Source organism: Mytilus trossulus, chromosome 3 (genome assembly GCF_036588685.1).
Source record: "Mytilus trossulus isolate FHL-02 chromosome 3, PNRI_Mtr1.1.1.hap1, whole genome shotgun sequence".
Lineage (NCBI taxonomy): Eukaryota > Metazoa > Mollusca > Bivalvia > Mytilida > Mytilidae > Mytilus > Mytilus trossulus.
Window position 1 is genome coordinate 47,604,666 of NC_086375.1, and position 15,099 is coordinate 47,619,764.

At 31.4% G+C, this 15,099-nt stretch overlaps 1 protein-coding gene across 1 annotated transcript; it reads right to left on the reverse strand.

Moving 5' to 3' along the window:
- Positions 1 to 5,104: 5,104 nt before the first annotated feature.
- On the reverse strand, positions 5,105 to 14,084 carry LOC134711670 (cdc42 homolog). The gene is made up of 3 exons (XM_063572432.1): positions 13,832 to 14,084; positions 12,576 to 12,634; positions 5,105 to 9,047 (listed from the first exon to the last, which is right to left on the reverse strand). Exons 1-3 carry the CDS (start codon positions 13,971 to 13,973, stop codon positions 8,643 to 8,645), a joined length of 606 nt encoding a protein of 201 aa, XP_063428502.1. The 5' UTR covers positions 13,974 to 14,084; the 3' UTR covers positions 5,105 to 8,642.
- Between the last annotated feature and the right edge of the window lie 1,015 nt (positions 14,085 to 15,099).

Below are 15,099 nucleotides of genomic sequence, written 5' to 3' on the forward strand. Positions count from 1 at the left end.
ATTGGTATAGGGTAAGTAGTTTTTTCTCTAAAAAAAATAGGTCTGCTAAATCTGCAGACCTATTTTCTAGGATTTGCTAGCAGCAAGCTTTAGAAACTTATAAACGCGTGTTACATACATCGATACATCGAATAATGTGTATATTGTCGATGTTAACTATACGTCTTATACTGTTTCGTGCAAACATTTGAGACTTTCGTTGCATATCAACTATGGATCAATGTACTTTACAACCAAGAAGATGTGGTATAATTTGTTTTGATACAAAGCTCCACATGAGACCAAATGACATAGAATAATAATCATCGAGCAAGCTAAAGATGATCACCATTACAAAGGTATAATGGAAAATTCAGGAAATTATCCTAATTTTAAGAAAAACCATCTGAAACTTTTCATGCCCAAATTGTGGCATTTAAAGTTCATGTGCACCATATCGATCAGGTAAGGTATCGGTCATTGATTCAAGGTCGTAACTTAATGGATGCATTTTAGAAAGGACGATCAAACTTGAGAAACATATTTCTGCATAAACTTAAAACTTTAAAAAAAATATGTGTGAAGTTCAAGCAAAACAGCAATTAATTTTTGCAGTAACTACACATAATGCTTTTCCATTTGGCAACAAAGATTGGAGCTTTACACACACCTATTACTAGTAAAGTTTTTTCTGGCTTACACCAAATTTCTTGTGTAATATGAAAACATTTACTGAAATATGTTTTAGTACGGCAGTTTAAAAATATTTGTTTAAAACCCTTAACTAAATTCTTGGTTTTTTCTCAGAAACTGAAAGTGATTAGAAGAATAAATAAACCACGCATATTGATTATTTGTATTTTAAAGAAACGTTGGATCTCAGTGTATTTATAGATCTTTATACACTAGCTTTTATATCTACAGAACCAGTTTGAAATCTCAAAGTTATACTTAACCCAACTTGTTATATAGTTTTATAGAGTTGTTTATTATTCTGACATAGGTTTACAAAAGGTTTTGAAAAAGGATGTTGGCAACTCAAACTTACAAGCTGCATTTCTTTATTGTTGTAACATGATTTCAGAAATATTACTTTATTGTTGTCTAGATTCCATTTAATTTTCTGTAAATAAAGAGAGATAACTCAGACAAAATAGTATTACAAAATACAAGTAAACAGAACAAGGTATCAAAAGAAAATGTTGATGTTTGATTGTTGGTATTTAGCGCCATTTTTAGCGCACTTGGTCATTTTATAGCGGAGTGGGTACCCTTTATAGCTTGCTGTTTGGTGTGAGCATAGGCTTCGTATTGAAAACCGTACCTTGACCTATAATGGTTTACTTTTATAAATTGCTACTTGGATGGAGAGTTGTCTCATTGGCACTCATACCACAGCTTCCTATATCTATCAGAATATAAGCGTATTATACATATTTTCGTGTGCACGATATTGTTTCTGTTATAACCTTCACCAGGTACGCTCAAGGTCTGCATTTTTATTCTTCAAGCTACCATAAGTTATAGTTATCCTCATCTAAGTCAAATAAATATAGTAAGATGTTGTATGAGTGCCAAACTCTCTATCCCTAGTAATAATTTATAAATATAAACCATTATAGGTCAAGGTACGGTCTTCAACACCTAACAGCAGCTATAAAGAGCCCCAAAAATTACGAGTGTAAAACCATTCAAACGGAAAAAACCAACGGTCTAATCTATAAAAAAAAAACGAGAAACAACTATCAACCACATTAACAGACGACAACCACTGAACATCAGATTCCTGACTAAGGACAGATGCAAACAATTACAACGGGACAACACGTTTTAATGGTACCAAACCTTTTCCCCTTTTTGCAACAATAGTATAACATCACAACATAGAAAAACACACTATAAAATATCAATTGGAATGGCTTAACTAAAACAAAAAACGTAGTAACACAGATAAACACACAATGAATGAATGAATAAACTTAGTCTGTGATACAAAGTAAATACATAGTTAATAAATATAAGGGATTTATTATCAAAGTAAAAGTATAAAACCGCTGTCAAATGTCAAACAATTTCAGAAAAACACCAACTATTGTACACAGGTAAATGCACTCTACAGCCGTATATAAGATAGGACGATGTGGTACAATCGCCAGAAAGATAACTCTCAGACAATGACGTTAATAACTATAGGTCATCATGCGGCTTTTACGATGAGGAAAACTCGTACCGTTCAGACAGTTACAGAATAAAAGGCCCCGAAATTGTGTCTTTATAAGCAAGATAACATAACATGTTGGATGATTGAATCAGAAAATAAACTCATCATAGATACCAGGACTAAATTTTAAATATACGCCAGACGCGCGTTTCGTCTACAAAAGACTCACCAGTGACGCTCGAATCCAAAAAAATTGAAAAAATCCAAATAAAGTACGAAGTTGAAGGTAATCTATGCCTGAGGTAGAAAAGCCTTAGTATTTCAAAAAATTCTAAGTTTGTAAACAGTTAATTTATAAATATAACAATATCAATGATAATTCATGTCAGCCCAAAAAGTGCTGACTGCTGGACTTGTGATACCCTCGGGGAAATAAATATCCACCAGCAGTGGCATCGAACCAGTGGTTGTAATTAAACTCATCATAGACTAAATTTTAAATATACGCCAGACGCGTCAGAGTGCGTATTTAACAAATAATTCTTCGACAAGGAAGTCTTTCCAGTGAGTAGATATTAGCAAAGTTATTTGTTTTGTTCACTTAGAGTTTTAGATGTTGAAAATATATACACAAATATTAAATATATACTTAACCCAACTTAGTTGATAGTTTATAGAGGTGTTAATTATTCTGACATAGATTTGCAAAAGGTTTTGTACAACATTGTTGGCAACTCAAACTAACAAACTATATGACTTTATTGTTATAACTTGATAAAAGAAATATTACTTTATCTAATTAAATTGTTGTCTATATTCTATTTATCTTTTTTGTGAATAAAGAGAGATAACTCAGACAAATTTGTGTTACAAAATACAAAATACTAAAATTAACAGACAATACACAATGTAGGATAGCCAGACCAACAAGTATATTTTTATTTGGGATAAAATGTCTATTGCCGGGTTCACATAAAATACGAATTGTGTGCGGAGAAAAAATGTTCTGACTGTGAACAGCAGATTTTGAAAGTCTCGGCAATCAAAATGAAAGACAAAAAATAACATTAACTTTTCAACTTACATCTGTATTTGTATCAGTCTCATTTGATTGTATCTGTTTATTGTCTTTGTGGTTTATAGAGAAATTAAAATGTATGTAATCTGCTTTTTTTCTTCAGGATCACACTGAATAGATGTTGGTTCAAATAATTTTTCGTTTAGTTTCTTCACTTTGCCATCAGTAGGGTATAAGATTGCATCATGTATTTGAAATTCCCAAGATCAGTTTCAGAAGGAATCAAATGATGGTGTTCCCGATACGAATTTGAGAAGGAATCAAATTTTGGTGTTCCCAATACGAGTTTCAGAAGGAATCACATTTTTGGGTTCCCAAGATGAGTTTCAGACGGACTAAATTATGGGATTCCCTTCCCCTTGACGAAAGAAAGTATTCAGTGAGCATAACAATCACTATCATAGCGATGTTATACATGTATATTTAATATATACTCCACTTTGATTAAGTTAGGTGTTGGCAAAAACAGTGTTAAGACATCACGAATATTCAATTTGATAGAGTCGTATTAATTATATCGTTAGGTTAACGTTTTATCTCTGACATAGAATAATGACCTACCCATCGTCGGAAGTAACTACTTTGTTGAGAGCATTAAGAAGTGGTAAATAAATGCACAGCAGGAAATCTAAATTATAGTGTCATTTCCTTTAGAAATATATTTTAAAATGTCAATGTATCCTTAGCTTTCATTAATAAATTTATTCGCAAAGAAAATATCCCATAGAAAATAAAGTAGATTAATTTGATATTTTAAGAAGACCAGTGATAAATTTATAGTAAAATTGAAAACAAATGTAAAGTTACTGTTATGATTTTTTTTTGTGCAGTAATATCATTTCCATGCAATAGCATGATATACGACATCATTTTAAATTGGAAAACATGGGTGGGGCTTCTTTCTTGTCTGGATTTCCGTTTTTCCATTTAGCATAATTTTTGGTTCAAAGTTCAATGGGACTTTTGAAACCTCAGCGTTCAAATTCTTAGAAACAAAAGACATGAAGACATATAGATGTGTGTGTAGATGCGCTTATAAGAGACTGAACATATACAAAAGGTAAAATCACAAAAATACTGAACTCAGAGGAAAATCAATTTGGAAAGTCCATAATCACATGGCAAAATCAAAAAACAAAACGCATCAAAAACGAATGGACAAGAACTGTCATATTCCTGACTTGGTACAGGCATTTTCAAATGTAGAAAATGGTGGATTAAACCTGGTTCTATAGCGCTAACCCTCTCACTTTAATAACAGTCTCATCAAATTCCGTTACATTTACATGATGCGTTAAATAAACAGTCACAATCAATAAAATAGTCAAAATATGGGAACATCAGTCATCATCGTATAACAATTTAACAGGACACAACAACATCTACTATCTACGAACACATGGATTGATTTGAGTGTCTGACGTCAGAAAAATTATATACGTCACATAAATTTGTCGTTCAATGTGAATACAATAGTTATCAAAAGTACCTGGATTATAAACAATTTTAAATTTTACATAGGCAATGAGCGCAGACAGGGTTAAAAAATCAAAAGTATGTAAGAATAAATTACAAATACAAAAAGACATGTTAAATGTCCGAATCATGATCTCAGATACTGTCATGCCATTGATTCATGAAATTTGGTAAAAGGGTGTTTACTGTATTGTAAAGCATATGCCATACAAACCATGCCAATTTAACCTAGATTTTTGTAATATATATTAAAATCGAATTTAAATTCTCAGAAACAGCTATTATATTTCTATATGTAAATTCACTAACGGATCATATCTTAGACTACATAAAGAGCGTATTTAAATATAATTACAACAAATACAATTTATTTTGCAGGACTTTTGGCAGGACAAATGCATTAAAAATAATAATAAAGAAATAGTTTTATTCTTTATAAAATATGCAAAAATTAACAATTAGTGGAACATTTCTTAAAAACATAAATATCTAAAATTGGTTTACAAACAAACTAAAAATGGTTCATCAGCAAGCAAAGTACCCTACATGTATGTGACATAAACTGTATTTTTCAGCTGCAATATTTATTAACAAATGCTGGATTACTGATTATAATAATATAACTTCTTCATATTTCCTTGTTTTGGTACCATTTATATTATTCCATAAACAGTTTATCAAAAGATAATTGTGAGATATCATAAAGTTATGTGACTTCTTAAAAACAAATCAGGTCATGGGTGATAGATTCATATTGTTTGATTAACAGTCCAGTGGCAAATATTTTATGCATGTTTAGGGGAATAATGAATGAGAATATGTAGATTTAAGTATGGTTTACAATCGATGGTTTATTGCATGAATATTTGTTATCTTTAAAAAAAAACACTTAAATAACATATAACTGATAATTTCATTATATTTCCCTAAAAGGATTACGTTTTATATCTTTACTAGGGAACTATGGTCAAACCAGGAAACTGTTATTACATTTAACTTACTATTTCAAGAATTTTGAGAATTTAAAAAAGGAAAGAATTTTCATTTTAGTGCGTAAATAAAACATTAGCTCCTTCAATATAGCATCAAAATTCAATTATATCAATGCAATAATCCACTATAATCTATTACTAAATAAGTTCATTTCCGCGTTAATGTTTTTTTTTTAAACCTAAAAAGTTAAAACAAAAAAATAAACCAAAAGTTATGAAACTTCCTGTGTTACTTAAATATTTAAATATCATATTGTTCTTGTCATCTGAATTTTTAGTTTAAACCATAGTCTGTCAATTAACTCTGAAAAATACTCTGGGCACGTTGTCGGTTGAACTTAATTTTTAACTATAACTGCATTTACTAAAGAGTATATAAAACCAGTGACGGACCTAGGGGGGGTCCGGTAGTTGGAACCCCCCTTTTTTGGACGATCAATGCATTTGAATGGGGACATGTGGTTGGACCCCTAGCTCCCCTTTATCAAATGACTGGATCCGCCCCTGAAAACTAAGAAAAACGCCCTGAAATACAAATGTAAGACAACATTGCCTTCTTGTTTGTTCTAATATAACTAGGTAAAATAAAATTATGGATTAGAACTCTTAAGAAGGATGTTATCAATGTGCATCGTGAGAAATCTTCATCTAATTTTATAATACTTATATATAGCAGTGATATATCTTATTTTGATTTTTGTAATCACTTCAAAAAAGTTATTTTAAATCGTCTTTCATTATGTAAAATATATATGCGGAAGAACAAAAAAGATAATCTGGCAAGTAAGGCCATATATAACTATGGTAAATATTAACTAGTGATAAATGTCTCTTGAAGAAAATGTTCACTAGGATCACCGATATCAGACCTGATTGTTCTTTATCTGTCATGAGTCAACATACAACAGATTATATACTTTTTGCTATCTATGTGTCAAGTTGGTTGCACAATGTACCCTGTCTATCAAATATTGTAAAGCAATTGTTGCGTACATCTTGGAAGGGCAATACTAAATGTATTTGTTTAACAACAAAATCACCTTTCGGAGATTTTCATGTTGATTTATGTTTAGATCCCCAGTTATAACACGACCAGAGGGGCTGTAATTGTAAGGCTAGTGGGGACAGTCACACGTCGGAGGTTTTTTAGGTGTTGTTCTAAGTCAAGGTAGATGAAGCAGGGTGAAGCAGCGTGCATCAAAATGTCATTATTTTTCGATTGACCTTGGTTTCTTCATAATTTTGAACGTGGTAAATAGCAAGAATATAAATTCTCCATATTTCACAACTGCAAGTTATATTCGTTAACATAACCATCATGATCATGAATATACTTATAATCATAAATACTGTGTGTCAAGTCACAGGAAATCATTAATTGTCATATCAGGCCAAATTCTAAAATTGTGAAAACATCAGCATTACATGCTATTTAAATGTGTTCATCATAAATGCAAGAAGTAAAAGACCTGTAGAACCGGGTCAAAGTATATTGTCAAATTAACATTGAAATTCTAAAAACAATAGTTAAAATACCAACATAAAACTGTTCAATTGCTAAAGGTACAAAGATTTCTAAGTCTGGGTTAGAATGTTGCTATGCTAACGCATTGGAGTCAGTTTGTTACAGTGATATCTTAACTCATGAGTTATAATTGGGCTTTGCTAAATGATCGGGGTCTGTTTGCAACATGGCTGTCTTAAATTTTGAATAAGATTGGTCAAAGGTTTGTTGTAAGGTTCTATATCCAATCTTCTTGACAAGCGCTCGTTTTCAGATGTCGGAGGAAAACTGTGAAAAGTAGATGATCTGAAAGAAGGTAATTCCTCTAGATCATCTACTTTTCATATCTTACCATTTGATAGAATTACATTGTTCTTGTGGTGAACAATACCGAAATATCAACAAATCAGCTGAAGTAGCAATATTTGTATAATATTCCCCCAAAATAATAAAATTCATAAGAATAACCATTACAATCGTAAATATTATTAACAACACTGTCAAAAGCACCGGTTTAATAGAAGATCTTATATATTATGACAAATATGTCAATATGATATCAGATCTAACAGTTACGTATCTGTCTTAGTCAATATGCATAAAAGATCACATACTGAATTTCGTATGTTAAACCAACCTTCACACAATTCGTCTTTCCTGTCATGTTTTATAGGAAAAAGCATTAACAGTAAATCGAAAACATTTCACAAATCGAACCTTAAAATATAGTCATGCTCTTCAGTCATATTTCAAAGATGGAGTTTTCAGTTGTTCATGTAGCAACAAAAGTAATACATATATGCAACGATGGCTAAATATTAGCTCTTAGACTAACTTGATAAGATAGAAATAAGTACAAACTTTTGATTTCATTAAGAATATAGGAGATATAAGAAGGCACAAACATGAAAGCTATAAACATCAATAATAATTCACCTGATAGTATTTAAAGGATGAATGTTCAGCAGCAAATATTTTAATATTTCTCGTGTAATATATCTACTATTTCATACAACCCATCATTTTATCAGTTAATGTTAGTTTATCTGTTTTAACAACAAAATCTGACTAAAGCTATTTCTTGTAAAAAAAAAAAAAAGTAAACAAATATCAGGTGGTGTCAGATGCAAAAACATGTGCAACCTCTTATTTCCCCCAAACAACAAATGCTAGGTTTTGTATTGCACAGACTTAATACATACAATAAAATGCTATGGCCTTTATATAAACAAATACATTAAAAACTATTTTCCAAGAACATTCACAGAATATAAATGTAAGTTTCACTATTGTACATGTAAATGTGAATTAAGTATATACCAAATTTAAGCCGGAAAACGCACTTCGGTCTTTTTACTTGAACTATAGCAGGCACTAATCTTCACTTAAACCCTGTAACACTTGAGTAAGGTGAATGAATTAAATTTGAAGAAATGAGTTAATGAACTATATTTATAATATAACACATCTCACTTTCCTTCTTCCAGATTTCCTTTTAACTTTAGGGTCCAACACTGCTATGAGTGCCTCATCAAAAACGTCTTTTAGTCCTTGTCTTGTTAATGACGAACATTCAACATAACAGTCTGCGTTCACACGTTTTGCTAATTTTTGTCCTTCTTCAAGGGTAACAGGTTTTTGTCTACGTTTTTGTAATTTTTGTTTGACTTTTTCATCGTCTCTAAGGTCGCACTGAGTTCCTACGATTAAATATGCTGAAGACGGTGACTGATGACGTACTTCCGGTATCCATTTTTGTTCCAAGTTTTTCATAGACTCTGGCATTGTAATAGAAAATGCCATTAAGAAAACATGTGTACCTGGATAGGACAGTAGCCTGAGACCTTGGTACTCTTCCTAAAATATAAGATAAAAGTTTAACGAAACGAAAACGGTTGGACCAAATATCCCTCTTTATTAACGCCAAGGCAATTTTCAAAGTATTTGTTTGATTCACAACATCACAGCTCCATATGGGTAATTGCAGGTTCTATACTAGATATAATATCATGTGTAATATATAAAAACTGTACATAATTATATAAAAGCCTTACGATAGCTCAAAACCCTAATTTTGACATATTTTGAATTTTAGTTTGTATGTCAGTTTGTATTTATGCATTTTAGTTTGTATTTTTAGTTTGTATTTATTCCCAACATGCCCAAAAAAGTAATAAGGAGAATATTACATTGTATTAACCAATTGAAAACCTTAATTCTGTTGGAAGAATATATTTCGTTCTTGTACAAATCAATTCATTATGGTTAAAAACGTAGTTCGATTGAATGATGGATTTCTTAGCGAGTTCTTTACGCCGCATCAGCACACATAGGCTATTTTGCGTCAAGAACGAATTCACAATAAGAAGTGAGTGGTTTGACATGTTGCAAAATTTCACACAATAAAATGTGAATTTGCAAGTTTGTATCAAAACGCCCCAAACAGCAAGATGCTGAATTATTAAAATTGAGAATGGAAATAGGGAATGTGCCAAAGCGACAACAACCCGACAATAGAGCAGACTACAGCCCGAGGCCACCAATGGGTCTTCAATGTAGCAAGAAACTCCCGCACCGGAGGCGTCCTTCAGCTGGCCCCTAAACAAATATGTATACTAGTTCAGTGATAATGGACGTCATACTAAACCCCGAATTATACACAAGAAACTAAATTAAAAATCATACAAGACTAACAAAGGCCATAGGCTCCGGACTTGGAACGGGCGCAAAATTGCGGCGGGGTTAAATATGTTTTTTGATATCTTAACCCTCCACCTATACCTCTAGCCAATGTAGAAAAACATTGCCTATTTTATATTTATGGAAATACGAAAAGTTCTAGAAATCTAAATAAATTTAAGAACATGACCATGATGATATAGACTTGATGAACATTCAGATTCCCGAATGATTTAAATACTTTCATAGTCTCACCCTTTGAATGAAACCAAATACTAGGAAATTTGGCTCTACCTCTTCTGCTTCAATTAGTTACTACCGGTTATGTTTTCAGTTATTGTTTGTATAGTGTAAGTTTATAGGACATCTATTTTCTTGAAAGAATGTGATCACTTCATCTTCTCGATGAAAATCTTAATAAGTACGAAAAAACATCTAAATAAAAATCATATGATAAAGTCTTATTTCATAAATATATAAATGCAAGTAAAACAGACGAATTATTATCAGTTCTAAAATGAATACAACCACTAAACTACACTATTGTCAAATATGTAGGTCAAATTTGGTAATTGAATTGTCACTCTAACTTTTATCAAAGGAACGTTAACACAAATATAGAACATGTATTTTATATTTATACTAGTATGTTGAATAGATGTCATTTTCATGAAAATGTATGTCATTGAAAAGGGCATTTCAAAGATAATATAGATTTTGAAACTTATTCTCATTAGAAACCTGTATTTCACCATAAATTCGCGAATGGGGTTTTGAAAACTTGTGGAGTGAAATACAAAAGAGTTTGAAAACTATCCTTTACAGATTCGTTAATCATTTAAAATATATAAGAGTTTGAAAACTATGCTTTACAGATTCGTTAATCATTTAAAATATATATCTATAAAGAAGACAATGTTGACACAATGCTTAAAAATGTTCAAGTATTTTTTTCCTCGTTCTTTGAATCTGTGCATCCAGAGACATCAAACGTAATATTAATTTGTATACGTCGGAAAGAAAACGCGTACCTACTTCTAATACAAGTTAGGTTGTGATTAAAAATGCATAAAGTGCTACAACAATTATCAAAATCTTTTATACTGCAGTTGTAGTTCAAATAAAAGCGTCAACCTGTGAGTTATCTATCTGCATCTGAATGCTTTGAAAATTGGTAGCATGTTCAGAACCCAGATATATATTATTTAATGATGTTGCAACTTTAAATCCGCAATAGATAAAATTGAGAATGGAAATGGGGAATGTGTCAAAGAGACAACAACCCGACCATAGAAAAACAACAGCAGAAGGTCACCAACAGGTCTTCAATGTAGCGAGAAATTCCCGCACCCGGAGGCACGGTCCTTCAGCTGGCCCGGCCTCTAAACAAATATATACTAGTTCAGTGATAATGAACGCCATACTAATCTCCAAATTTTACACAAAAAACTAAAATTAAAATAATACAAGACTAACAAAGGCCAGAGGCTCCTGACTTGGGACAGGCGCAATAATGCGGCGGGGTTAAACATATTTGTGAGATCTCAACCCTCCCCTACACCTCTAGCCAATGCAGAAAGGTAAACGCATATATAACAATACGCAAATTATAAAATTCAGTTCAAGTCTGATGTCAGAATATGTAAACAAAGAAAATAAACAAAATGACAATAATACATAAATAACAACAGACTACTAGCAGTTAACTGACATGCCAGCTCCAAACTTCAATTAAACGGACTGAAAGATTATGATTTCATCATATGAACATCAGGCACAATCCTTCCCATTAGGGGTTTAGTATCATACCATCATAAATGTAGATTTAAGATTGGAAGTCATTTTCAAAATGCCCTTGTGTAAAACAACATAAGTAATTGGTACTACTTCTTACATGTCTTATGGATATTAACTGTGAAGAAACTAAATATGGGCCCAGTATATGTTAATGAGACAACAACCACATGGGACACAAAACCTTCTTATTAAAATGCATATCTGTTGGAAATCAAAGCAGCTAGAGGTATTCCAGCCAAAGACAACAAACTGAATCCATATTCTCTTAATATACAATGTATTGACCTTGACCTTGACCTTGCAGACAGACATTCCAACCTTCGACACACATCTCCTAGTGATTTGAAACAATACCTTCCAATATGTACATCATTCATGTCCTTAGAGGCATTGGGTAGTTAAGAGTTTGATGATAAGACTTTGTACATTTATATGTGAATATGGAAGTTTAAAGTTTAACTACTTTTTTGGTGCTTGCTTTGTAGCAGTAATTTTCAGCCTTTTTGTCTAGCAACAATAATACCAAGCAACATCAATAACCTCACTAGCATTCAAACGTACATTATTATAGAAACAAATGATGAACATGATGAAGTGCACATCGAAAGTGACTTGTAGAACAGGATCAATAAAACCCTAAACACAACTTTGTCTGTCGTGTATCTTAATCAGGTTTTACAAAATTTAAAGGTGACCCAGTTCATTAAATAGGAAGTGCAGGTTAGGTAGACAACATGATAACCAATTGTAAATCTTTAAAATATGGTTTAATAATTTACTCGTGCATACTTTCAAATTACTTCTTTGTGAATATACAACATCCTTGTTCATTTTTTCAGGTGTCAAAAATACATTGCATGATTAAAAATGATATTAAAACGGTCACGTAATACAAGTCTGCATGTTTACCTGGCCGGCTGTGTCAAACAATCCTAGTTGATATTGTTGTCCTTTAACGGTAACTGTCACTAGAAATAAAAATAATAATTGTCATTAAAAACAGCTATTGGTAAGTCGAAAGTCGAAATGAAAAAGTATTTCGAAGTCATAAATGTCGGGAAAAAACTATTATATATCGGGTCGATTGAATGATGCATTCCAACCTTTATTCGTGTATTTTACGCTGTTATAGGGAATGCATTTTCCCTCGAGCCTCTTGAACATTATCATGTCTTGCATATTTACTTTTTGTTTTTATATGAAGACATTTGGCAAATGTGATGTCCAGCCTTTCTATATCTTTCAGCAAACACCATTATATTCATTTGCTTTTGCTATTAAATAATTCTAGTAAGATCATTTAACAATAAGTAAATTAAACTGGCCAAAGATTTGTAGAGAAAACTTTAGTGTATAAAAGGTCTAAATAAAGTCACATTAACATTTAAATGGATTTTATTATTGATAAATGTTATACATTAAAGCCTATAGCTAGTTTATGTAGGTCAAGTAAATAGTATGGTCGTAGTGCTTGGACGAACTGGTCAATAACTTCTAACTCGTTAAACACATTGATATTTTCTATTTAATATATGATCATATAACAAAAATATGTCGGTTTCAAAAAATATTGTACAACATTATTGTTTTGTGTCACTACTTCCTAGATTTGGTTTTTAAAATTGCGTTTAAAGTTCACACATGAATGTTATCTGGTGACACTGGGATTTCCGCAATATTAGTCATATTTAGTCTGGGAAGAAAACATCTTTTGTATACACACATAATATATTGACTTTTTATAATTAAAAGTTTGAACAAGGTAGTCCATTATTAGACCAATAATTATGACATCAAGTACAGACGGGAATTAGATTTACTGTTTGTGTGTCCGTGTGTGTGTACTTTCTTTCTTTTTTAATTTTTGAAATATAATAGCTTTCAACAGGAAGCTTAAATGTGTATTACATTTAGGTCGAATCTCAGTGATACCAAACGTCCAGTCACCAGTTTTTGAAGATTATATCTGTTTATACTTTGTAGAATTTTAAGATCGAATGTGTAACAAATCAAAATTTAACATTATCTGACAGTGAGACGAATACGAAATAAAGCTTATGAATAATTCATTAAATCAAATTATGACATGTAAGACAATAGAAGTGAATGATTTAGATAAAAAAAAATAATGTGATAAGTATGTGTACTATAGGTGAGCTGTTTACCTGCATAATTATCAAACACAGTTGGTACATAGTCCGTTGGAAACTTGTTCGTAGCATAACTCATTAACATACAAGTCTTTCCCACGGCTCCATCACCAACCACTACACATTTAATAAACTTTGTATCGCTCTCTGCCATCATAAATTGTCAAATATATCAAGAAAATCCTATGAATAACTAAATGTTGTTGACATTTTCTTCTAATAACTTTTCAAAATGAGAGAAGAATTCCGAGTATTCCGAATGAAAGAAAACGTCATTAAGGTGCGACTACAGCCAATCAACATACAAGATATAAATAAAGTTACAGAAATTATTTATAAATATATAGTAGATCATAGTGGTATAGTATAATAGGTTTGTTGTTGATTATTTTGTAATAGACTTACACCTTTTTAACTCTTGCTTAAAAAGCATAACAAATTTTGAAATTGACTGTTTTGGCCAAACAAAAAGTGGAAAATATATAGATTCAGAGTTTTATCAAAATTAATTGGTCAAAGATGAGACTCAAATTGTATTAAATAAATTTAAAGAACTTTATCACATAGTATTACACAGATAATGTAAAATTAGTTACAGTCAGGCTAATATCACGAAAAAGTCAGTGCATTTTTTTTTATTTCCTGGATCAGTAAATAAATAAGCATGATAAAGAGATTTTCAGATAAAAGTTCAATGTGTGTTTTAAGCTATTCTAAAAACAAGGAAAATAGCACAACGTTATCTGTAGAGGATTGTTCATAGGATCAAATTTAATAATGATTGATCATGTATGCTTCAAAAAACAAAAAGCAACAAAATTGTAAAAAGAAAAAATAGAAAAAAAAGAAAAAAATCAGTTCATCAGTTTATTGTTTTCATTCAGATGAAGAGTTGTGGTTTCTAATATCATACACTGTAGATGCAAAGTCTAGTAGCGCTGTAGATTTAAAGTCAAGCGCCGTAGAAAAACAATATAGTTTTACTGTAATCTACTGTGCTGGACATTTGTTTATCTAGAGCGTTTGCCTTTTATATTTACAGCGTTCAACTTAACTGCTTCAGCAGTTGACTGAACTATTTATCTGCAGCGCTCGAATTTACAATACCAGCGCTCTATAAATATATTATATTTCTATATCGTCAGACTTCATATTTGCAGGGCTGGAATTAATATCTACAGAGTTTGACTTTACATATCCAGCGGTTAAATTTGTATATACAGAACTTTAATACTTTACAATTTTAGCGCTCTATTAATATGAGACCAACATGGCTCCGCTTT